The sequence below is a fragment of the Engystomops pustulosus genome, chromosome 6 (assembly GCF_040894005.1).
Source record: "Engystomops pustulosus chromosome 6, aEngPut4.maternal, whole genome shotgun sequence".
Lineage (NCBI taxonomy): Eukaryota > Metazoa > Chordata > Amphibia > Anura > Leptodactylidae > Engystomops > Engystomops pustulosus.
The window spans coordinates 175,561,831-175,588,911 of NC_092416.1; the positions used below are offsets into that span (position 1 = coordinate 175,561,831).

Genomic DNA, 27,081 nt, shown 5'->3' on the forward strand with positions numbered 1-27,081 from the left:
ACGGGTTCAAAACGCCATGTGTGGCATCACCCTCAGGGCGTGTTCACATGTTCCGCTAGCGTCGCGTTCATAACGCGACACTAGCGCACAGGGCTCGGGGCGATCGCATATGCGTTTCCAGAGAAACGCATGCGTTCGGGTTATCAATGGCATGCGTTTCCCGATCGACCTGAGCCCCGCCCCCCTGTGCGCTACCATTGCGTTATGAACGCAATGCTAGTGGAACGTGTGAATGCGCTCTCAGGCAGCATTCACACTTGGTATATTTGCTGTGTTTTATAAAACGCATCTGAAACGCAGACACAGAAAGCGACAGAAATGGCCTCAGGGCACGTTCACACGTTGCTTTTCAGATGTGTTTTTAAAAGCATCCAAACCGCAAGTGGGAGGGGCTTGACCCAAACGGATACCCTCTTTCAGGCCGCGGTCACTCGTACCGCTAGGTGTCCGTTCATAACGCAACGCTAGCGCATGCGTTTCCAGGGAAAGCATGCGATTGATAAGCCGATCGCATGCGTTTCTCTGGAAAAGCATGTGCGTTCGGGGTGAGGACTGCCCCCTGTGCGCTAGCGTCGCGTTATGAACGGACACCTAGCGGTACGAGTGACCGCGGCCTCAAAGTGTTTGATTCCAAACACTAACGTATGACAGCACCCTAAGAGTGATGCCACACATGGCGTTTTGAACCCGTTTATGGTCCGTTTTTAAGCAGTCTGTTAATGTATCCGTTTTTTTCCAGGTTTTACCAATTATCTTGATTAAAAATGGTCAAAAACGGATGCGTCACCCATACACTTCTATGGGCTCACGGCCCTCTGCGTTGTTGAAAAAGCATGTTTTTTCCGTTTTTTCCAGTTATAATTGGGGAAAGAACAGAAATAAAACTGAAAAATATGCATGCCTTGGCTACCCCCAATAATCACATCAGGCCTTGGCTACCCCCAATAATCACATCAGGCCTTGGCTACCCCCAGTAATCACATCAGGCCTTGGCTACCCCCAGTAATCACATCAGGCCTTGGCTACACCCAATAATCACATCAGGCCTTGGCTACCCCCAGTAATCACATCAGGCCTTGGCTACCCCCAGTAATCACATCAGCCCTTGGCTACCCCCAGTAATCACATCAGGCCTTGGCTACCCCAGTAATCACATCAGACCTTGGCTACACCCAATAATCACATCAGGCCTTGGCTACCCCCAGTAATCACATCAGGCCTTGGCTACCCCCAGTAATCACATCAGGCCTTGGCTACACCCAATAATCACATCAGGCCTTGGCTACCCCCAGTAATCACATCAGGCCTTGGCTACCCCCAGTAATCACATCAGGCCTTGGCTACACCCAATAATCACATCAGGCCTTGGCTACCCCCAGTAATCACATCAGGCCTTGGCTACCCCCAGTAATCACATCAGGCCTTGGCTACCCCCAGTAATCACATCAGGCCTTGGCTACCCCCAGTAATCACATCAGGCCTTGGCTACCCCCAGTAATCACATCAGGCCTTGGCTACCCCCAGTAATCACATCAGGCCTTGGCTACCCCCAGTAATCACATCAGGCCTTGGCTACCCCCAATAATCACATCAGGCCTTGTCTACCCCCAGTAATCACATCAGGCCTTGGCTACCCCCAGTAATCACATCAGGCCTTGGCTACCCCCAATAATCACATCAGGCCTTGGCTACCCCCAGTAGTCACATCAGGCCTTGGCTACCCCCAATAATCACATCAGGCCTTGGCTACCCCCAGTAGTCACATCAGGCCTTGGCTACCCCCAGTAATTACATCAGGCCTTGGCTACCCCCAGTAATCACATCAGGCCTTGGCTACCCCCAATAATCACATCAGGCCTTGGCTACCCCAGTAATCACATCAGGCCTTGGCTACACCCAATAATCACATTAGGCCTTGGCTACCCCCAGTAATCACATCAGGCCTTGGCTACACCCAATAATCACATCAGGCCTTGGCTACCCCAGTAATCACATCAGGCCTTGGCTACACCCAATAATCACATTAGGCCTTGGCTACCCCCAGTAATCACAGCAACCCTGGTTACCCCCAGTAATCAGAGGTGTCCTTGGCTACCCCCAGTAATCAAACCAGCCTCTGGCTACCCCAATAATCACAGCGTCCCTTGGCTACCTCCAGTAATTACATCAGGCCTTGGCTACCCCCAGTAATCACATCAGCTCCTGGCTACTTCCAGTAATGACAGCAGCCCTTTGCTACCCCAATATTCACAGCGTCCCTTGGCTACCCCCAGTAGTCACATCAGCCCTTGGCTACCCCCAGTATTCACAGCAGCCCTTGGCTACCCCCAGTAATCACAGCAGCCCTTGGCTACCCCCAGTAATCACAGCAACCCTTGGCTACCCCCAGTAGTCACAGCAACCCTTGGCTACCCCCAGTAATCACAGCAACCCTTGGCTACCCCCAGTAATCACAGCAACCCTTGGCTACCCCCAGTAATCACAGCAACCCTTGGCTACCCCCAGTAATCCTGTCAGCCTCTGGCTACCCCCAGTATTCACAGCAACCCTTGGCTACCCCCAGTAATCACAGCAACCCTTGGCTACCCCCAGTAGTCACATCAGCCCTTGGCTACCCCCAGTAATCACATCAGCCCTTGGCTACCCCCAGTAATCACAGCAACCCTTGGCTACCCCCAGTAATCACAGCAGACCTTGGCTACCCCCAGTAGTCACAGCCGTCGTGGCTACCCCCAGTAGTCACAGCTGTCCTTGGCTACCCCCAGTAGTCACAGCTGTCCTTGGCTACCCCCAGTAGTCATAGCAGGACCCCCTTCCACCTTTTACTAGGGAATAGCTGCAAGTTTTTCCTTCCACCCCTTTTCCCCAGCAGTCTGTATTAGTCATAGATCTAAGATGGACTTCAATCGCTTTTATTTTTGTCCTAATGATGGGAATCCATAGGGGTAAATAAACCTGTGGCTTGTACTAAAAGCTTTACATTATCATGTTTTTGTTTCGGATGTTTCAGTAACATTATATTTATTGCTCTCATGAGAGCTTCCTGCCTGTGAGAGGGGCGGCAGAGACATGAGAGCCGGGTAAGTGGTAGCGGGAGTGTGTAGCGCTCGCTCTATGGGGGGGGATTGCCATCGCTGGTCCCATCGCTCATAATCTGGAAGGAGCGGCGCTGTAATTATAAGGCTCTTATGAGCTTTCATTCCCGGTGTCTTACTGGAGTTAGACGGCATTATGACTTGTGCCGGTGGATTTATTAACCGCCGCTTAATTACATCTCTCTGATAATGAGGGATGATGTGCTCTGCGTACACGTCACTTCACTCTTCTTCCTGAAACTTTTCCTCATTAAAGTCAATGGGAATAAAATTCAAAATTCGAGTAGGTATCAAGCTCAGAAGTAATTACATTAAGACACTTGAAACTCTACAGTAATGAGAACAAAATGATGGCTGCACGGGGTTGGCAGATAAGCAGGGTATTCACATTCAGGCCGGAGAAGGTATTGGGATCGGTTATTGCCGGGAGGAGATATCTGGACATAAGTAATGCTGTTCTGGGCAAAGTCAGAGTGCAAAATCCCAAGACTGCGTTCACATGCTGCGTTTTAATGCCATTTGGAAACACAATTCAAGAGCAGCCGGGGGGAGTTTTTCTCAAGTACATATTTATTTAGACCTAAAAGCATGGGATCAGGAAGGAGCACCATGCGTTTTGCTCTCGAACAATGCAAATCACTCATTGGATGAGGCAGGTCCAGTTAGTCCCTTGTTACTCCTTTCAGGATGCTGCCACTAGGGGTTTTTACATTTTCCTGGAAAAACCCCTATATCCCAGTTTGGGAGTCATTGTACCAATTTATCTTCAAGATTTTGTTTCCAATGTGTTTTTAGATCAAATTTATACCATCTATAGTTTTCTTGTGAAATCAGGATTTTGGTTTTGTGGCTTGGTTCACACGTTCACGTTTTGAAATGCAATTCGACAGGTATTAGGAGCGGCTTGGCCCAGTGCCATTTCATGTAAAACAGTGGTTCTTAACCTTCCTAATGCCACAAAGATTTAATTCCCTTTTTTTTGGGGACTCCCACCCATAAAATTTTCATAGCTACTTCATAATTTTGCTACTTGTAATTATAGTCACAATGATGCCCCCAGTAGTCACATGAATGCCCCCGGTACCCAGTAGTCTCGATGATCCCCCCAGTAGCTAGTCATCAAAGAGATGTAGCCAGTCACAGTGATGCCCTTAGCCAGTAGTCACATAAATGGCCTCAGTAGCCAGTAGTCTCAATGATCCCCCAGTAGCTGGTCATCAAAGTGATGTAGCCAGTCACAGTGATGTCCTCAGTAGCCAGTAGTCACAGTGATGCCCTCAGTAGCCAGTAGACACAGTGATGCCCTCAGTAGCCAGTAGACACAGTGATGCCCCAAGTATCCAGCAGTCACAGTGATGCCCCACAGTAGCCAGTAGTAACAGGAATGCCCACAGTATCTAGCAGTCACACACACATGCCCCACCATAGCCAGTAGACACAGTGATGCCCCCAGTATCCAGCAGTCACAGTGATGCCCCACCATAGCCAGTAGTCCAATTGATGCCCCACAGTAATCATCAGTCATGGGAATGCCCTCTGTAGCCTGACAACACAATGATGCCCCACAGAAGCCAGCAGTCACAGTGATCCTCCCAGTAGCCAGTAGTCATAGGAGTGCACCCAGTAGCCAGCAGACACAGTGATGCTCACAATAGCCAGTAGTCACAGGAATACTGCCAGTAGCCAGCTGTCTCAGTAATGCCCCTCAGTTGCCAATAGTCACAGAACTAAAACATACTTACCTTGTTCCCTTCTGCGCTTTCTCTTTGCTTTTGCCACATTTTTCACTAGGTGACCCCTATGCAAGAACTGTTGACCTGTTTGGAAACCCAATTCAATCGGAACTTTGTGAACGAAGCCTGAATGTTTCTTCCTGGTTCACAGTGATGATATTTTATCTGCAGTGAGGAGAGCAATAGCCACAGGGATCTCCATAGCTTCTGTCCGCGTGCTAAATCATGAGGCTTTTCCAGCAGTTTGCAGATTAAAACAACTTTGCTTCCCAGTGTTTGTATAAATCATAGAGGGAAGCTATTTTCTCTCATCGGCCCATTCTCCGCTCGTCCTATATTTACCCGTCGATGTTCGGCTTCTGTTGTCTTGTTGACGAGGATGTCATTGTTTAGACGAGACGCGGCTCATTTTGTCAAATGGAATTGCTGATATAGAGCGTTTACTTAAATAAGGTAATTATTTCCATGGCCCGAAGTTATGAATATCAACAGGAAAATAGCGCCGACTCGGAATTACTAAATAATCATAGACCACGTTGGGAAATGAAATTGAACCTCCTACTAGTTTTGTAATTTTGGCGAATGAATCCTAGTCAGTCAGTATCTGACTGTGAGTGACAGCAGAAAGAATTGCAGAAATACAGAAATTTTGGGTCTGTTTATATGTTTGTTATTGGCTCTATTTGAAGGGAAATACTGTGCAGCCTCTGATGCCCTAATGAATATTTGCCAGTGAGTGACGGGGTACCGGGTGCTTGGATTCCCAATTGTATGCATTTACCTGTAGGATGTTATTGCATGAGCGCTAGCCAACGCAAGTCAACAGGGCCGGTTTTAGACAAAGGGGGGCCATAGGCAAGACTAAAGTTGAGGCCCCATACCTTGCAAAATTCTTCTTTATGGGAAAGGCTTTTGTATGTTCTTGATTAGGGTGTAATTTATCTCCCTTGAGTGTTTGTATTGTATTCATTGTACTCATATTAAAAACCAATAAATTTAATGTAAAAATAAGTGCCCCCCCCCCTAAAAAAGAGTCACAGTCAGTAAGAGGCTCCTTGATATTTAGATTTGTTATCCATGGTCTTCTTCTTTCTAAAATCAGATTTTAACATTATACGTATGTGCCAGAAGGGCTCTGGGGGATTTTATCAGAGCCCCCCTGTGCTGTAGCTTCACAGGCTGTTATACTGTGCAGGAGAACTTCTCCCCTCTCACTAAGTGCTAAGGGGGCAGGTTTATTAGATAATTTTAAAAGTTGTCAGACATAGTTGAGCACAGCATTTAGTTACGGTATTTCCGTCTGTGCCATAAACAATGAATGGAATAGCGGTGCACAAGCTTTTCCTACAGCTTCATTCATTTTCGGTACAACGGACCCCATTCTCATTACTCCACCTCTAGAACTTCCACGGGTCAGCAAGTTATCAACAAATGCATAGGTGAAAACTTGATTTCTGCAGTATCCCTTCAAGGGGTTTTCCCACAAATCAAGTTCCTGTGGATAGGGCCTAACTTGATGATCGGAAGGGGTCTCAGTGAATGTGGGCATCCCCACAGATCACAAAAACTACGGGTCCGATGGGGTCCCAGGTACCTCAGTCGGACCCCTCATCGCTCTGGGAGAGTAATGGAGCAGACAGCCGTTCATAACTGTTCTGTTCCATTCATCTCTATGGAGCTGCCGGAGATCACCGAGCACGGTGCTCAGCAATTTCCGTTGGCTCTATTGAGATGTAGCAGAACGGTACATTACTCTCCGGTAGTGACGAGGGGTCCAACAGAGGTACGTGTGACCCCCATCAGACCCCTCGTTTTCGTGATCTGTGGGGGTCCCACCGATCAGCAAGTTAGGCCCTATTCTTTGATCTGTGGGAAAAACCCCTTTAAGTTTTCAAAGCATTATGTAAGAGGCTAACGTTATCCCTGCTTCCAATCCAGTGTAAAGACTAGATTAAGAGTGCAAGTGCAAAATATTTAAAATAATTTTCAAACTAAAGAAAATATTTTAAAAACTGCTTGGCATGGGGGTACAAATTTGAGAAACCGATAGCTTAAAAAAATTTTTTGCCTAAAAATGGAAGTTGAACACATTATAATACAAAAACTACAAAACTCCCTGCAAAAGACAAGCCCCCATATGTTACTTCAATTGGAATGCTTGGCTCTGCTTGGCTTTTGCGGTGTCCTGGATGGATGGATAATGCACAGTATAGGCAAGACATCTCTTCCTTCCCTGTGACATGTGAAGGCTACATGTGTTGATACATTTGAAGGCTACTAAATGTATCTTTTTCTCTCTATGACATAACCAGATTGTATCTATTTCTGCATTGCCCAATGTGTAATTGAAGTGTTGTCTATTAATCTCCTGATTTGTGCAGATATCAGGATCTTATTCTTATCCGGAGGCTTTGTATTTCCCCCATTGTTTGCAGAATCACCTCCGTGTGTTTCTCCCTCCATCAATCTCCCCACAAGTCTATGGGATCTCCCCACAAGTCTATGGGATCTCCCCACAAGTCTATGGGATCTCCCCACAAGTCTATGGGATCTCTCCACAAGTCTATGGGATCTCTCCACAAGTCTATGGGATCTCCCCACAAGTCTATGGGGTCTCTCTCTCCACAAGTCTATGGGGTCTCTCCACGAGTCTATGGGGTCTCTCCACAAGTCAATGGGGTCTCCCCACAAGTCTATGGGATCTCCCCACAAGTCTATGGGGTCTCTCTCTCCACAAGTCTATGGGGTCTCTCCACGAGTCTATGGGGTCTCTCCACAAGTCTATGGGGTCTCTCTCTCCACAAGTCTATGGGGTCTCTCTCTCCACAAGTCTATGGGGTCTCTCCACGAGTCTATGGGATCTCCCCACAAGTCTATGGGGTCTCCCCACAAGTCTATGGGATCTCCCCACAAGTCTATGAGATCTCTACACAAGTCTATGGGATCTACCCACAAGTCTATGGGATCTTCCCACGAGTCTATGGGGTCTCCCCACAAGTCTATGGGATCTTCCCACGAGTCTATAAGGGTCTCTCTCTCCACAAGTCTATGGGATCTCTCCACAAGTCTATGGGGTCTCCCCACAAGTCTATGGGGTCTCCCCACAAGTCTATGGGGTCTCCCCACAAGTCTATGGGATCTCTCCACAAGTTTATGGGATCTCCCCACAAGTCAGTCTATGGGATCTTCCCACAAGTCTATGGGGTCTCCCCACAAGTCTATGGGATCTCCCCACAAGTCTATGGGATCTCCCCACAAGTCTATGGGATCTCTCTCTCCACAAGTCTATGGGATCTCTCTCTCCACAAGTCTATGGGGTCTCTCCACAAGTCTATGGGATCTCCCCACAAGTCTATGGGGTCTCCCCACAAGTCTATGGGGTCTCTCCACGAGTCTATGGGGTCTCTCCACAAGTCTATGGGGTCTCCCCACAAGTCTATGGGGTCTCTCCACGAGTCTATGGGGTCTCCCCACAAGTCTATGGGGTCTCCCCACAAGTCTATGGGGTCTCTCCACGAGTCTATGGGGTCTCCCCACAAGTCTATGGGGTCTCTCCACGAGTCTATGAGATCTCTACACAAGTCTATGGGATCTACCCACAAGTCTATGGGATCTTCCCATGAGTCTATAAGGGTCTCTCTCTCCACAAGTCTATGGGGTCTCCCCACAAGTCTATGGGATCTTCCCACGAGTCTATAAGGGTCTCTCTCTCCACAAGTCTATGGGATCTCTCGGTGGGGCAGTAACTTGCTGATGAGGACTTGCATTAAGTTGTTTTATGGCGGTTTAGTTGTACATTTCAGCTGTGGTCTCAGTAGATGAGGATTTGTGTCTCGGATACAGGTGTGATTGTAGCAGAGCCTCCTCATCCGTGTCTGGATCCTGCTCCGTCCATTGTGCCGGTGTTTACATACACAGGCTGCAGATTGGAAATGGAGGTGGAAAATCCTGTCGGATGACTTTCTTGTGCCAGAGGTGCATAGGGTTAAATACTTTCCATCGGGTAGAGATTTGTGTTAATGACTGCATGCTGTGTAGGTAGGTGGTTATATATTTTTGTAGCAAACAAGTGTGTGCAAGCTTCTGATGTACTTGGGGGAGGGGTTACTCACACTGCTGTGCTCTATGCAGCATGTATTAGGTATTGTCTCTGTAGAGATGTGTTAATCAGACCTTGGTGTATATTGTTAGTAGCAGCAGGACTGTGACATATGGATTTATATTCCAGGATTGTACTGGGGGGGGGGGGGGGTCCTCACACTGCTCTGATCTGTGCAACCATTATTAGGTATTGTTTCTGTAGAGATGTGTAATCAGATCTTTGTATATATTGTTAGTAGCAGCAGGACTGTGAAATATGAATTTATATCCAGGATTCTAATGGAGGCGTGTCCTCACACTGTTCTCTGTGCTCTCTGCAGGCAGTGTTATGTATTGTTCCTGGAGAGATGTATGATCATGCATTTGTTTATGTTAGTAGCAGCAGGACTGTGACATATGGATTTATATTCCAGGATTGTACTGGGGGGGTGTTCTCAAACTGTTGTGCTCCATGCTCACTGCAGCCTCTGTTAGGTATTGTCCCTGTAGAGATGTGTGATCATGCCTTTGTGAATGTTGTTGGTAGCAGCAGGACTGTGGAATATGAATGAATATCCAGGATTCTTCTGGAGGGGGGATGTCTTGACACCACTGTGCTCTATGCAGCCAGTATTAGGTATTTCCCCTGATTAGATGTGTAATCATACTTTTGTGTATATTGTAAGTAGCAGCTGGACTGTGAAATATGGATTTCTATTGCAGGATTCTACTTGGGGTGTGTCCTCACACTGATGTGCTCTTATACAGTTTTAGGTATTGTCCCTGGGGAGATTTGTAGTGACAGGGCAGTAAAATATCAATTTATATCCAAGATTGCAATGGGGGCTTGTCCTCACACTGCTGTGCTCTGTGCTTAGGCAGTCACTCAGAATGGAGAACGGCTATTATAGGGGGAAATGAACTGGTCAGTAGATTTCAACAATCTTTGTATAAATGAATAGTACAAGTGTGATATGTCTTTATGGAGCAAAGTGCTTCCTTCTCAACATATGTCATCATATGTCATCATATGTCATTATCACCCCCCTCCATCCCTCCTCATCTGCTGAATTCCTTCATGCCAGTAAGATAGACAGAAGTCAACTGAGGTGTCAGATTACATAGAGGTCTATGGGGAGGGGAGGGTGAGCAGTGAGTCACAGCAGCTAGGTCTTCACCCACCAGAGTGGACTGCATGCATACAGATAGAGACTACAGAGATGAGGAAGTGAGGAATACACGTATTATAAAGTGGATCCTATACAAGAACCCCCCTGAAAGCATAATGAGCTGTAATATGGCTGCAGTATACGGGTCATATATGATCTGCAAACCCCTGGAATGTGAGCACTTCTACCATATAGTTAGTTCGTACTGTAATACCGACCCTAGAATGTGGCGATGTTACAATCATCTAATGTGGGCCTTGAGGTTTGCTCACAGCTCTACAAGGTTTCTCATCTTATGAGCTTTTCAAGTTCATGAAAGGTAAGTGAGAAATCCTCCAGCAGAGACTTTTTCTCCAAAGCCTCCGAATTCTCATTGCATTATTTTTTTTTGGCAATGTTACAGATGGGAAATACTCTGTATATTCTGCGTTCAGCAATGGCTCCCCCCATTCCCTCGCTATCTCTTATTAATCTGGCTCCATTTATCTCAGAGACTGTGTTTAAAAAAAGAAGCAAAAGCTTTCCGTACAGACAAGTACCGAGTCAGGAAAATGTCTGAAATTTCTTCCGAGTGTCTCGGAAATTCCAGTTCTCCTTATGCTGTGCAGACCCCTAAGGAGACTCGGTCATAAATTACCAGGGGACGGCGTGAAGTGGTCTGGGATGCTCCTTGCTGTGTCAGAAGATGCAGACACCTCATGTGGAGATGGTTCGTCATCTAGAGACCATGTTAGGGGCCGAGGGGGACATGGTCCTTTGGGTGAGGGTGACTGGAAGACGCACAATGGGGACCTGGTCATTGTCACAATAAGGAGCTACACCCGGGATGTGTAACCTCTCCATGAGTCTAAATTCTCTTTCAATTCTTTGTTTTGTCAGGGATAGAATATATATATATACAGGCGGTCCCCTACTTAAGGACACCCGACTTACAGACAACCCATAGTTACAGACAGACCCCTCTGCCCACTGTGACCTCTGGTGAAGCTCTCTGGATGCTTTAAAATAGTCCCAGACTGCAATAATCAGCTTAAAATTGTCTGCAATGAAGCTTTATTGATAATTCTTGGTCCTATTACAGCAAAAAAATTTGAAACTCCAATTGTCACTGGGGCAAAAAAAAAAATTGTCGGGAACTACAATGATAAAATATACAGTTTCGACTTACATACAAATTCAACTTAAGAACAAACCTACAGTCCCTATCTTGTATGTAACCCGGGGACTGCCTGTATACCATAGTATCATAGTTTATACGGTTGAAAAAAGACACTTGTTCATCAAGTTCAACCAAGGAAGGAAAGGGATTGGATGAGGAAGGGATTTAGGGGATACAATTCTATAAAACATAACCATCAATGTTATTTAGGTGTAAAAAGGCATCTAGACCCTTCTTGAAGCTCTCTGCTGTCCCTGCTGTGACCAGCGCCTGAGCTCTCTGCTGTCCCTGCTGTGACCAGCGCCTGAGGCAGGCTATTCCACAGATTGACAGTCCTCATAGTAAAGAAGCCTTGTGTCTCCTCCGGTGATTAAACCTTGTTTTCTCCAGACGGAGACAGTGCCCCCTCGTCTTTTGATTTGATTTAATCTGAAATAACTTACCACCATATTTTTTGTATGGACCATTCATATATTTATAGAAATTAATCATGTCGCCTCGTAGTCGTCTCTTTTTCCAGACTAAATAAATCTAGTGGTTTTAATCTTTCCTCATAACTAAGACCCTCCACACCCCTTATCATATCAGTATATATAGATATGTATACAGACAGTCCCCGGGTTAAATACAAGATAGGTTCTGTAGGTTTGTTCTTAAGTTGAATTTGTATGTAAGTCAGGACTGTCTATTTTATAATTGTTACCCCAGCCAAATTTTTTTGGTCTCTGTGACAATTGGATTTTAAAAATTTTGGGTTACCATAAGAACCAGAATTAACACTAAATCTTCATTACAGACACCTGCGATAACTGTTATAGCTGTTTATTGTAGCCTAAGGCTAAAGTACAGTAACTTACCAACATCCAGAGGTCTGTTTGTAAGTAGGGGTCGTCTGTAAGTCGGGTGTTCTTAAGTAGGGGACCACCTGTATATTGTATATACTTGATACTAGTTGTTTTACATGTAATAGCCTCCATGCTGAAAACCTGTTTTACGCATTCATGTTAGGTTAGTGTAATATGGAGCATAACACGGGACCCCCAACGTCATGGTCATCGATGATGATAGGAGTCTCGGTCATCCCACTGAGGACACCCGTCCTGTACTGAAAGCTTTATAATAGTACAGGAAAGTAGTTCCGGAGTTGGCCAGGGACTCCTAACATCATCAATGACTATGTGGTCTCCAGTCCAAGTCACTTCATAGATTTCAAGTCTAGGAAACACGGCCTGAATAGTACATCTATCTAATAAATGATCTAGGCCTCCATTACTGGGGGGGGGGGGGGGGGGGCTCTCACTTGCTTTCTCGGGTTCCTGAATTATGAATAAAATATCTGTATTTTGTATAACACTAATTCTATGTCTTCATTTTTTCACAGGGCCAGAAGATGATTGAAGGATACAGTCCGGTTATACAGTCCCTTTTAGGGACGTTGTTCACGTGGGGCCTGACTGCAGCTGGTTCTGCGTTGGTTTTTGTCTTCTCTACTGGACAGGTGAGTGATAGGTTTTAATAAAGAATTTTTTTCGGACTATAAGACACACTTTTTTTTTAATCAGAATTTTTTTTTTCTTTTTATTTTTTTTTACAATAAAACAAGGAAAAAAAATAAATAAATAAAACATCACGAACCGTACAGTACATAACAGTACCCAGACTACAAACCCAATTTGACGGATTTTTTGTAAGAAAAAATCTGAGAGAGCAGAGACTCCGCACTGCTCTCTCCCTCTCCTTGCTTGTCCCGACATGAGTGTATGACTGCAGGACCTAGAGTGATGTCAGAATCATGTGACTTCTTGCTGCCAGTAATAGAGCAGGATAGAGGCAAGGGATGGGGCCAGAGAACTGAGCATGAAGAAGAGCTCTGTGTGTGAATGGATGTAGCAGCGCAGAGTGTGGTCAAGTGATTGAATGTATGTAGCAGACCTGAGTAAGTAAATATAGCAAGAGCTGTGTGTGTGAGTAAATTGATTTAGCAGAGCTGTAAGTGTGTGAGTGAGTGAATGGATGGAGAAGGGCTGTGTGTGAATTAGTGGATGTAGCAGTGCTGTGACCATTGTGTGTGACCAACAGGGAATTTTTAATATGTGCCATAAGACAACATCTGAATAAAACATAAATGTGCGTTCTATTTAAATGTTGCGTTATAGCAATCATGATGAAGAGACCTAAGTAGTCTTGAAAACTTTCAATTGTCATCATCTTTTTTAGTTGACCAATAAAAAGTAACAACAACTGAGGACTCTCAACTTCTAAGACAAAATATAAATAAAAAAAAGTAAAAAGAAAACAAAGAAACATTTTAAAATGATTCTTGTTAAAGAGTTGATAAAAGTTTATAAAAACAAAATAAGTTTTAAAAATTCTGCACAAAAAAATAAGAAGCATCTAAGGTGTCTAAAAACAAATTCTAAGACCAAATCTACATAAAAAGGTAAATCATAAATTCTAAAAACAAAAACAATTAATGAAAAACATTTTGACAAGAAAATAATGAGAAAACATTTTCAAAATTATTCTTGTTAGAGTTGATAACAGTATTAAAAAAAAAAACCATGAAAAAGTTTAAAAATATCTGCCCAACGAATAATAAGAAAAATAATATGAAAATAAGTTATTCGCCAAAAGATAAATAAAAAATATATATCTTTAACCCCTGACTGACGTGGGACATATTAGTATATCACACGTTGGCTGCGTGTGTGTATTGGGAGGGCTCAGGGGCCGAACCCTCTCCATATAAGGTGAGTGTTTGCTGCGTATTGGGTATTGGGTTGTGGGCACCGGCACGTTGGCTTAGAGCATTGCTTCCAGTGACGTTATTGGGGAGCGACAATCTGCCTCCATGACAGACCCCCTAGGGCAGTGGTGGCGAACCTATGGCACTGGTGCCAGAGGTGGCACTCGGAGCCCTTTCTGTGGGCACCCAGGCCTTCACCCCAACACAGAGTTTGCCAGATAGGACTCAAGGCTTCCTCCTGTGGTCCAATACAGCCCAGGACTTGACATTTTAACGCGACAACCTTGGCTGCCAGGATTACAGCAGGAACAAGCAGGTGTGGATAGAGACAGATTAATGTTGGAGCTCTGGCTCCCCTGATTATTCCTCTTCAGGGAATCCTGGAGGGAAGCTAAAATCCAAATTTCTCCATCATCTTTCTATTGTATTGGTGAACTCATGACGCCAATACGATTGAAACCTGTGATACAGCAGGGATTAATAAGTTACTACTTAAATTGTCATGTTGGCACTGTGCTACATATAAATGGGTTTTGGTTGTACTTTGGGCACTCTGTCTCCAAAAGGTTGACCATCACTGCCCTAGGGGGTCTGAAAATAGTAAAAAAAATGAAGATTAAAAAACTTAAAAATTCAAACCACCCCTTTCCCTAGAACTAATATAATAATAATAAACCGAAAAAAAATCATAAACAGGTAAAGGTATCACCACGTCCCAAAATGTCCAATCTGTCAAAATATAATAACGGTTATTCCTGGCGTTTAATCCCAGTATCGGGAAAATAGCGCCCAAAGTCGAAAATGCCACTTTTTCGCCATTTTGCAACATATAAAAAATGTAATAAAAAGTGATTAAAAGGTCGCACAGCCCTGAAAATGGTAGCATTGAAAACGTCACCAAAATGACACCACCCATATCTCTGTACACTGAAGAATTAAAAAGTTGTTAGTGCCAGAAAATGAAAAAAAAAATAAGATTTTTTTTTTCATCCAGTAGGTTTTAATTTCTTTAAATGGTTTTATAAGGATTTCATAGCATATAAATTTGGTATCCCTTTGAACATACCAACCCAAAGAATATAAAAGACATATCACTTGGGGCGCACAGTGAAAAGCTGTAGAAAACCAAGCCCACATGCCGCAAATGTGTTCATTTACCATTTTCACTGGATTTGGATTTTTTTTCCCGCTTCCCTGTACAGGGCATGGAATATTAAATACCGTCACTATGAAGTGCAATTTGTTATGCAGAAAACAAGCCCCCATACAGCTCTTTACTTTGAAAAATAAAAAAGTTATAGATTTTTTTAAGGTGGGGAGTGAAAAGTGGAAATGCAAAAAAAAAAAGGGCCAGGTCATTAATGGATTAAAGGACATCAACCACCAGGATGAAGGATTGTAAACCACGCACACTGACATACTGGTGTGTGCCCCCTCTGACTGGATTCGCTCTTCTTTTAGCTTCTTATGCCCTTGTTTTTAAGAAAAAAAGGGCTTTAAACATTATGCAAATGAGCCTGAAGGGCTCCAGGCTCTATTAAAGGGGGTTTCCCATGAAGGAAAGTTAGGCCCTATCCACTTCCTGATCAGTGGGGGTTTCAGTGCGGAGACGCCCACAGACCCCTCGCCGCTCCTCGGACTAATGGAGCAGACGGGGAAAACCACTTTAATACCTATGGAGCCCAGAGCCGCTCAGATTCATTTGCATATTATTAAAAGTCTTTTTTGTTAAAACCCGGGCATAGGAAGCTAAAAGAACAGCAGATGCTACCAGAGAGGGAACACACCAGTATGTCCGTGTGCTTGGTTTACTATCCTTCATCCATTTATTCTTGGTGATTTTTTTTTTTTTACTTTTTTATGGCATGTTTTTTTTTTTTTTTTTTTACATACTTCTATCGACTCTTAAACAAGGATCAAAGTCAATAGGAATAAAAGTCAATAACCAGATTATCCCCACTCGATTCCCGGCTAATTTGCTGCTACGAGCTTTTTACTTCAATTGCCAGAACTCATTTCCTACGACGTAATCGCATTGATTGGCTACCTGCAGTCTCCACGATCAAATTAGTATTATTATCTTCTATTTATAAAGTAGCAATTCATGTGCTCGGCGCAGCTGAGATGAGTGCGCTGCATACCCCAACATTTCTCTGCAGCTATAAATACTCCTACAAGCCAGGCTGCTGGTGCGCCCAAGACGTGACGCTCTTCTCTCAGGCTCTGATTCCTACAGAAGTCTTCTAGGTTTTTCAGTAGCATTTAATAAAGGAGTTGGCCCCCGAGATCCAATGTTATCTCCTTCCTAACAGACAGGCAATGATATGACCCCCACTAATCAAGAAAACAAGGGTCCTGGTCTATCTAATAAATAAAATTGCACCCCATTTTCATGAAGACCCCCTACCTTTGGTTAACTCCAGAGTGTTAATGAATACAATAAAATTTCTTAAAGGAAATCTACCACCAGGATGAAGGATTGTAAACTAAGCACAGTTATTTACGGAAGCATATCAACATGGAGGATACAAGGATAAATCGAGTTATATGTCCCTATGTTCAGCATCCAAAAATCTTGTTCCAAAAGTGTTAGACCATTTAAAGGAAATCTACCACCAGGATGAAGGATTGTAAACCAAGCACACTGACATACTAGTGTGAGCCCCCTCTGCCAGGATCTGCTCTACTTTTAGCTTCTTAAAGCCTTAATAACTGTGGTTTTAGAGGCAAACCACCAGAATTGTGGCACAAGTGCATTAATAAATCCCCCCCCCCCACTGGGTCATTGATCAAAAAAGTTATACAATTCAGACCTTGATTAGACCAAATTAATCAAAGTGTCCAGGATTACTGGAAAACCCAATGGGAGCTTTGGCAGGGGTAATCAATAGCTATTTTACCTACTCTTCTAAGGCTCATGGTTCCAGCATTGTGGCCATCTTTGGCTCGCTGGTACTGCCAGTTAAGTTGGAAGTGTCAGCGGTCACGGCACCCACTCGCAGCCAATCATCGCCAGAAAACTAGCGTCAAAGCCCTGAAACTATCAAAATGCCTTGTGAACTGCGAGGCAATATGATTATTATCCCCTTTACACCAGGTCCACTCCAAGGGGGCTTGAAGGTGGGGCATTGGTGGTGGCGGAGTGAGCCGGCATGGGGCGTTCCTGCCCTCCACCTGCGCACTACCTAGTCCATGCAATTATTTGCATGGTTTTTGCGCAAAACTACACCACCTAGTCACTGGTGCAACCAACTGGTGAATTAATAAGGAAGCTTAAGCCCTCCGGGGTATGATTAATCTCCCCGTAAGAGTCTGTCCCAGAATGTCTAACATCACCTCTCCTACTTGTTTACACCCGATAAATGTAATATAGTTTTGGTGCGTTGGCATAATTTTTGTCTTTCTTTAGGACATATTTAAAGCGTATCTCTCATAATGAGTTTTACCAAATTGTAAATTTCTTATGTCATGGCATTTTCTTTTTCGTGGAGACTAAACTCTTTCTGGATCTGCCCTGAAACTGAGTCTAATGTCAGCTGCCCGCAGTTCCCGTGATGCCTTGTGTTCTCTCATTAAGTAATTTAGCATTAAATATAGTGAGATTGATACGAGTAATTCCACTGAACACTGCATATCGTACATACAGGATGAGTATAGTAGCTAGCCTGACAACTTTTAGTCACATAAAGGAGCATGGAATAAGAAATATATAGCAGCAGTGAAACATTTGCCTGTCCATAGAGATGAATGTGGGGGAAAGGGCTGCAAAGGAGAGTCTGACACAGTTTGAAGTGGAGAGAGAGAAAAAAAGTCGTGTAGAATCACAGATGGGGATGGAGAGAGGGGAGATCTTGTACCCCACTATTCTATGTAGGAGACTTCTGCATTCACAAAGCAGCACATACTCAACTACACGGAGAGCATCATATGACATCCCTCACCTCCCTCCAGTGTGAGCAGTAGTAGTTGTGTCTGTAGATTTGTGTACACAACGGTTTCACAGGGATTATCAGCAGAGCCAGGTGACACAGCTACTCTAGGAATAGGCTAAACTGAGGAGGACAGCAAAAAAACTGCTGCACATAAGTCATGTGATCTGCACTGTGTGCACGCCTGCCCGCTTTGTAAAACATATGAGGTGGGTGAGATTAAAGGGGTCGTCCAGTACCTTTAAGTTTTTTTCTTCGTTACTTACTGATTGGTGGGGACATGACCGTTCACATGAATAGGGGGTCTGTGGTGCCCCCAAATGAATAGATAAGCTGGTTGCACTTACGGCTTACTTCTATATTGATCTTCAAGTGGCTAATGAACTGCCGTAGACAGTGACTGGGAGTGGCAGTGTGTACGCTCGACTTGATGCTTTGCTCATTTGTGGTCCAAATCCGAGATCAGTGTTTTATTCAGGGTTATATGCACTTCAGTTTTGGAATAAAGTGTACAAGCGCAACAAAAACCCAAAATAAAACAAAAATAAACAAAGTATAGAATTTTGTTGACATAGAAATAGTCCTGGAGATGCCATCGACTTCACGTAAATAATAATAATTCTTTATTTATATAGCGCACACAGATTACGCAGCGCTGTACAAAGCATGGCAAATTGGTCCCTGTCCCCATGGGGCTCACAATCTAAACAGCCTAACAGTATGTGTGGGAGGAAACCGGAGTACCCGGAGGAAACCCACGCTAACACGGAGAGAACATACAAACTCTTTGCAGATGTTGACCTGGGTGGGATTCGAACCCAGGACCCCAGCGCTGCAAGGCAGAAGTGCTACTCACTCAGCCACCGTGCCGCCCCAGGGAGAGGGATCACAGCACACGGCGCACGCTGCATATTTTCCTTGCCGTTTCTTCTGACCTAGTTAATTCCTGGAGCACATTTCTAAATTTATACTTTCTTCCCTAGTATTGACCTTGCGTTTGACCTCACGATTTGACAAAGTCGATTGTGCGGCGGCTGACTGTCTTAGTAGGCAATGATATGTTTTTGCTTTTTTTTTTTTTTGCATATTAAATTCCAGATTGTCTCCGTTTCTGTCCAGTCAGGCTTACAATCCATTTTGCCTAAGGGTCAGAATGACTCAATTAAAGTCACAGCAGGCCAGCGCTTAAAATAGGAATTGGATGCGGCATTCAGGGTTCCCATAGAGACTTGTTGGCGTTCTTCACTTATACCGTCGCTGCTCTGAACCAAAACATTGCAGTTTGTGGAATTTGATGGGCTCCCGTGTCACTTAGAAACTAAACTTATGAGAATCTCACTTGAGATTTCAGAAGGTGTGGCTACAGGTGTGACTACAAGGTCTGGTGCACCCTCTCTTTTCAAGTTGTACCGCTCAACTCTGATACCCCCATGCTCATCTTTCTGGCACATGCTTTGCCGTTTTTACAAGAGATGAGCGGATCTGATGTCTCCATTCAGGTTGGAGTTTTACCCACGTGACCCGGGCATATTGCCAGATTGGTGGCTGAACAGCCAGTCGGCACATTGATGCCCCTAGCATTATTGACCAGGGGGAGACCCAACCCTGAACCTGAATCGAAACATCTCTACTCTAAAATTGGACCTCATCATCATCAGGGACCTCATTTTTACTAAAGTCAGGTTACAGAAACCCATTACACCTGCAGTGGACATATGTCTTTCTGTCTTCTCTAAACATTTGCATTATAATATAATTGTGTGTTATAACTTACCTTGCACCCTGACAGAATCCTCTGTGTAGTCCCAGGAGTTGGGCTTCGGTTTGGCTGCATTTCAAAAAACAACATGTGACTTGTCTATGCTGCAGACTCCTCAGCTCTCAGCACCCACCTCTGTGCTCCTGTACAGCTCCTCCTTCCTGCTCCTGCACAGAGCTCACAGCCTGGTGAGCTGACATCAGTGGGAGAGCAAAAAGCTGTACAGGAGCACAGAGGTGGGGGCTGAGAGTCACATGTTTTTTGAAATGCAGCCAAACCAAACACAACACAATTCTATTGTAATGCAAATGCTTGGAGAAAGCAGAAAGACAGATATGCACTGCAGGTGTAATGAGCTTCTGTAACATGTCTATAGTGAAAATGAGGTCCCTGATGACAAATTCCCTTTAACTCCTTATGGAGCAGAGCACCATCCATTGTTGCTGTACTTGGTATTGCAGAACATGTATGATGGATGTGGCATTACTGGCCTGTAAAGCAGAAGCAGTAATGCCATTTTTTTGCAGTGGTCGCATTAATGCTTCTACAAGCGTCTATTACGCTTGTGCAGGCAGTTTTACTCCCCTATCTAAAAATACGTAGACCTTTCCTGTACTCGCTGGGCAATGAGGGTGGAAGTGTTTTTTGTTTTTTGGCAGGCTCACTACCTATTAGACCTGCACCAATCTGATCTGGATTACCTATCGCGAGGATAGCCCATTAATATTTATATCTCGTCTTTGTATATTAGTAAGCAATAGCATCTTGTTGCACCTTGAGTAAACTGATGAGGGGCCGCTATTTTGTAATTTGTTGTCTGTTTTCTGCTTCAAGTTTTGTTTTTGTCTTCGACAATCCCCGTGAGACAGATCTGATCCTATCTGAAGCGACATGTCTGTCTTGTAAGTTTTTTTTTTTGCAGCAGCAGCAGTGACACACTTTGCATCCTCATGTCACTATCTGCGTCGCAGACGTTGAAGTTTACAATTCTCGGCTGCCTCTGGATTAATAAATTCCACCATAGATAAGGGGGTATCACTCGGAGGAGGAGGAGGATTGGTCCGCAGAAGATGTCACTTGTCTCTAGAGATGTGGAGTCCACATTGTCCTGATAGAAAGTGACAAGGCCGAGCAGAGAATTACTGACAGGACAATAATCCATCTGACGCTGGTGACTAATTCTCTTTCTGACGCTCCAGTTTATGAACTGTTCTGTGACAGGGGACGTTACGTTAACCCCCGTGATGCTGTTGCTTCGTGGAAGTGATATTTTTCCGCCTCGAACATTCTAGAATTAGGCTGCCGCTGAGAGAACGGAGGATTAGACTTGAAATGGATTTCAGGATTTAGTTTCACGTTCTACAGTTTTTGCAATATTCAGGTTTTGCTCCAAATCCTTTACTATCCTTTTTGTTTGATTTTGCAGCTTAGGATTGTAGAGCCATGGCCTCCAGCAAGCATCAAGTCCTGCTTTGTTGTTAGGGAGGTGGAAGACGTTTATAATTTTGTCAGTTTTTGGACAGTTTTGGGTTTTGATATAAAATTGTATGCTAAACACTGGGGCTCATTTACTAAGGGTCCGATTCGCGCATTTTTGTCGGGTTTCCTGTATTTTTCCGATTTTCTCAGTTTTTCCCCGAATTGCCCCGGGGTTTTGGCACATGCAATCGGATTGTGGCGCATCGGCGCCGGCATGCACGCGACGGAAATCGGGCGGCGTGGACGTCAGAAAACCCGACGGATTCGGAAAAACTGCAGATTTAAAAAAAAAAAAATGTGTCGGTTGATGCGTGCTTACCTGCACCAGGAATAGGCTAGTGAACTCCGACGCAATTCAGCGCAGCAGCGACACCTGGTGGACATCGGGCGCACTACCTTAGTGAATCGCCGGAAGACCCGAATCCTCGACTGAGAACGTGCTGCTGGATCGCAACAGGCCCGGGTAAGTAAATCTACCCCACTGTGTGACCAATCATCCATCAATGTTATAGAATTGATGTAAATTGGCCTTCAGGGGGGTTGTTAAACTTTTTTTTATCTGTATAGAGGATCCTCTTAATCCACTCCTGAAAAGGATACATATTTTACAATTTTAACATAAATTTTTTTATTGGGTTTTAAAACAGAATTATACAGTACATGGAGTTAATAACCAGAGTACACTGGTGCAAGTAAAAATGCAGATATGCGGGTTACATACAAGATAGGTTCCTTCGGTTTGTACTGTATATTTTACAATTGTAGCTCCAGAATTTTTTTTTTTTCTTGCCCCTGTGACAATTTTTGCTGTAATAAAACGTCATTATAGACACCTCACAGCTGATCATTGCAGCCTGGGGCTATAGTAACACCCAGAGAGCTTCACCAGAGGTCACATGGGGCAGAGGTGTCCGTCTGTAACTAGGGGTCGTCTGTAAATTGGGTCTCCTTAAGTAGGGGACCGCCTGTATAAATATCTGAATCGGGAAAGGGGGAGAGGAAAAAGGGACAGGGAGGAGTGAGAATGGGAGAGGGAGGGGAAACAAAGTGTACATATCATAGAAAGGTTTAAAGTAGCTATAACTGCAATATAAACAGTTAACATTAACCATAGCAATACGATTTTACAATTTTATAGTTAATCTACCATCATGATAAATTACCATTACCCATAGATCCAGGCACCGTGACTGTGGTAATCTTCTTATATTTGTTATCCACGGCCTCCTTTCTTCTAAAATCAACTTTTATAATTATTCTAATGAAAGCACATAAAAATACTTTGACACATTAAAGGGATCCTGTCACCTCACCATGGCCACCCAAACCACAAATAGTACAGCATTCTCACCCTATGAACATACAGAATAAGGTAATATTTGCATGATTGTGGTACTGTCCCTATAAATCTGTGTAATCATATATTGGTGTATGTTTGTGTAGCAGGACTGTGAAATACGGATTTATATTCCAGGATTGCAACTTTTTCTGCAAGTGCATGGGTGGCGTGTCCGCACAGTGCTGTGCTCATTGCTCTCTGCAGCCAGTGTTAGGTATTGTCCGTGGTGGGATGTGTAATCATACTTTTGTATATGTTGTTAGTAGCCTTAGGACTGTGGAATATGGATTTATATTCCAGGATTCCAGCTTTTTGGGGCGTATCCTCACTTTGTAATGAGCTGATCAACAGCCCCTGCCCTCTGCTCTGCTCTAAGGTTGATGGAGGCTTCTGGTTAGATACTACAGCAGTTTCTGGTTAGGTACTACAGCAGCTCAGTGCGGTAAGCTAAGAGCACAGCAGTGTGAGGACACTCCTGCAAAACTTTTATTACAAATCATAGTCCTAACAAACACAAAGGTATCATAACTCTTCTTACATACATTGTATTCAACTTTGTATGGTCAAAACTTGTAACAAATAGACACATATGTATCAAGTGTGTATTAGGTTCCATCTCCTGACTGGAGTGTACAGTGTATAACCCGCGATTGTCTATTGGTGTTGGTTCTATCATCACTATTTATAATACCCTTATGTGTTCCCACAGAGACGGATCCTGGATGGAAGTTTGGGCTTTGCAGCGGGGGTAAGTGATTTTGTGTCTGACCTCGCTTACACTCTTCATGGACTTTGATAATCCCTACCCCCCCAAATAAAGAAGGGAAAAATCATAGCTTGTCAAAGCCTCAAGCTCCATTCTTTCCCCAACACGAAACAGATCAGCCCCTGCTTTGTATTTTAGGATTTCACTGCGGGCGCCCCGCTTAGCACACGCAGGGCGGCCATTGTTCTGTCATTTTCCATAATTTCTAATGCCATTGAGCTCCAGTTACCAGGGAATAAGAGGGCACGTTACATCGCTGAGGCTTTGTGAACAAGGCGTGAGAGATGTGAATGTGGCGTGGCATCCTTTCACTCACAATTTGCAGATACATTTGATTTACACATTCTTTTAGCCCATTGTGGATTCTTACAAAAAGAACAAAAGGTAAATACACACAATTAAAACTCAATTGTCCAGGTATATACCTACCGTATATACCCAAGTATATAATAATACTCGGGTCTAATAAAAAAAGTTTGCCCCCCCCCCCCCCAGCAGGTCATCTTCTATACCTTGATGGTCCGTCATTGGCTCCGTGTCCTTGCGCGGTCCGTCGCAGGCATCATGATGTCAGCTGCTGGCTCACATTATAATGTGTGCATCGCCATCGTCACACACTATGATGTCAGCAAGCGGCTGACGTCATGGTCCCTGCGACGGACCACACGAGGACGTCGGAAGGTGAGTACACATTTTTTTCCCCCTTATAGGCTGGGTATATCTCAAGGAGAGGGCTACAGGCTATATACCAGGGGCAGCACCTACAGGCTATATACTGGGGAGGGAGGGGCTGCTGGCTATATAGTGGTGGGGCAGGGGCTGATGGCTATATACTGGGGGGCAGGGGAAGCAGGCTATATACTATGGGGGGCAGAGGCTGCAGGCTATATACTGGGGGGGTCATGGTCTGATGGCTATATACTGTGGGGGTCAGGGTCTGAAGCCTATATACTGGGGGTTTAGGGTCTGATGGCTATATAGTGGGTGGGCAGGGTCTGATGGCCATATACTGCGGGGTCAGGGTCTGATGGCTATATACTGGGGGTTTAGGGTCTGATGGCTATATACTGTGGGGGTCAGGGTCTGAAGCCTATATACTGGGGGTTTAGGGTCTGATGGCTATATACTGTGGGGGTCAGGGTCTGAAGCCTATATACTGGGGGTTTAGGGTCTTATGGCTATATATTGGGGGGGCAGGGTCTGATGGCCATATACTGCGGGGTCAGGGTCTGATGGCTATATATTGGGGGGGCAGGGGCTTGAGGCTATATACTGGGTGGGCAGGGGCTACAGGTCATATACTGGGGGGCAGGGAAAGCAGGCTATATACTGGGGGGCACGGTCTGATGGCTATATACCAGGAGCAGGGGAAGCAGGCTATATAGTGCGGGGGGCAGGGGCTGCAGGCTATAAACTGGGGGGAAGCAGGCTATATACTGGGGAACAGGGGCTGCTGGACATATACTAGGGGCAAGGGGCTTCTGGCTATACACTGGGGGCATGAGCTGGCAGGCTATATACTACAGGGGGCTGGGAGGCTATATACTACAGGGGGCTGGCAGGCTATATACTACAGGGGGCTGGCAGGCTATATACTACAGGGGGCTGGCAGGCTATATACTACAGGGGGCTGGCAGGCTATATACTACAGGGGCTGTGACCAATGTTTTTCCCACCCTGGACTTATACTCAAGTCAATAGTTTTTCCCAGTTTTTGTGTCAAATTAAGGGTCTCGGCTTATACTCGAGTATGTACGGTAAACTGCTTTGACTAGGCCCATTTTCAAAGATTCCCATAAAATTCACCCTTAAAGGAAGACTCCAGTCACAGCTGATTCATTTGATTACACCTTGTGCAGGGCCTGAAGGGAGGAGCATGTTCTAGGAATACAATGAAAATGAGTCCTGCTGCTCCATGTGTTATTCAATGAATTAGCTTTGGCTGGAGGGTTACTTTAACCCCTTAATGAACAGACCTGAAAAGGTTTTAAAGGAAATCTACCATTTGAATTTATGCATTATGAACCAAACATACCTTGAGAATACTGTAACTACACTGATGCAGAAACATATCTTGTTTAATCCCTGTACCGAGTTGTTTTGCTGAAAAAACAATAATAAAATTATGATAATGAGGCTCTGTCACTCCTCTGGCTTCCTTGGAGCTTCTCCTCTTGCCCTGCTCTAGCCTTGTCCTGCCCAGCATAAGCTGAGAATACGTCATCACTGTGTTGTCCCTGACAGGCAGAAGTAATCAATCGTTGCACCATCCCCCAGCTGCTGTGTATGAGTCATCCAGCTCAGGTTAATGAGTCCTGTCTGGACAGTTCAGGAAGCTCCGTGTAATGTGTTTATGTAGGACACCCAACTTTCCCAAGGTCCTGAATTTTATAATTGTTTTTTGAGCAGAACCACTCGGATCAGGGATTAGACAAGAAATGTTTCTGCATCAGTGTAGTGTATCAGTGTCATTTGGATGTATAATATGTATAGTCTCGGGCAAATGGGGCAATTTATGTTTTTATAGGGGGGACATTTTCACTTTAGTTTTATTTTTATTCTTTTAATTTTAACATTTTTTTCTTAAAAGTTTTGCCATGTAACTTGGGCATCTATAAAAGCCCCAGTTACAGAGGTAAAAATGACCCCTTTTGGGGGCTCATGCAATATCAGAGCTGTACTGGGTCTGATTAACCTCCGCAGACCCGGCGATCACGTGACCACCGGGTCTTAAGCGCTACTTCAGTGCTATATAGTGAAGAAAGGAGAAGTGGTAATAAATCAGTACTACCCGGTAATGGTAGTTACCAGCGCTATTGGTGTAGAAAGACCTTGCTGTACACTCCAGCTCCGCTCCAGCTGACATCCTTTCTTAGTGGGCAGTCAGCATTGAGTTGACCAGTGTAAGGGGATATGGGACAAACCTAGGGGGCCGAAAATGTACTAAGCGTTCTCTGCTCGTTTTCAGTTTACATACAAAGCCCCTTTAAATCAGCTGATTTGTAGCTGTGTGTGTAGCACATTCATGATAGGACATGAATCTGAACATTTGGGGGGCGATCAGGACACCCCTGCTTGCCAAGATACTCCTGATTTTTAGGGCAGGTTTGACTTAGTCCAAACCAGTCCAACCTGACGGAAGTCAGAGTAGAGTGGCGGGCAGAGGCTGGAGCCTCTTTGTAAATACGGCGTTTAAAACGCAGACTACGAGGGGACATGATTCATTTCTATAAATATATGAATGGTCCATGCAAAAAATATGGTGGTAAGTTATTTCAGATTAAATCAAATCAAAAGACGAGGGGGCACTGTCTCCGTTTGGGGAAAACAAGGTTTAATCACCAGAGGCGACAGGGCTTTTTTTACTATGAGAATCTGTGGAATAGCCGAGCTCAGGCGCTGGTCACAGCAGGGACAGCAGAGAGCTCCAAGAAGGGTCTGGATGCCTTTTTACACCTAAATAACATTGATGGTTATGTTATATAGAATTGTATCCCCTAAATCCCTTCCTCATCCAATCCCTTCCCTTCCTTGGTTGAACTTGATGGACAAGTGTCTTTTTTCAACCGTATAAACTATGATACTTTGATACTATGAATGAGGGACACCAGTCTTTGTAAATCCCCCCAAAGTCTCTACTTTAGGAGTAGTCACTTTACTGATGGCTAACATAGACCCGGTGCCTATATCTCAATGAAAAGACAGAGGCATAGTCAGAAAACAGGACAAGGTCAAGACATGGGAGGATCAGTCATGATCAGTAGATAGGCAGAAGTCCGGACAAGGAGAGGTCAGGATTCGGGCAGAAGGGCAAGCTAATAGTATAC

At 44.5% G+C, this 27,081-nt stretch overlaps 1 protein-coding gene across 4 annotated transcripts in view; it reads left to right on the forward strand.

Annotated features, from left to right (window-relative positions):
• Nucleotides 1-27,081, forward strand: part of SLC39A11 (solute carrier family 39 member 11) — a 361,452-nt gene that overhangs the window by 763 nt on the left and 333,608 nt on the right. For all 4 annotated transcript variants that reach the window (XM_072112560.1, XM_072112556.1, XM_072112558.1 and 1 more), the window contains exons 2-3: nucleotides 12,618-12,734; nucleotides 23,198-23,236. In XM_072112560.1, coding sequence (XP_071968661.1) covers nucleotides 12,627-12,734; nucleotides 23,198-23,236 — 147 coding nt within the window. In that variant the 5' untranslated portion in view covers nucleotides 12,618-12,626. The remainder of the gene's footprint in view (nucleotides 1-12,617; nucleotides 12,735-23,197; nucleotides 23,237-27,081) is intronic.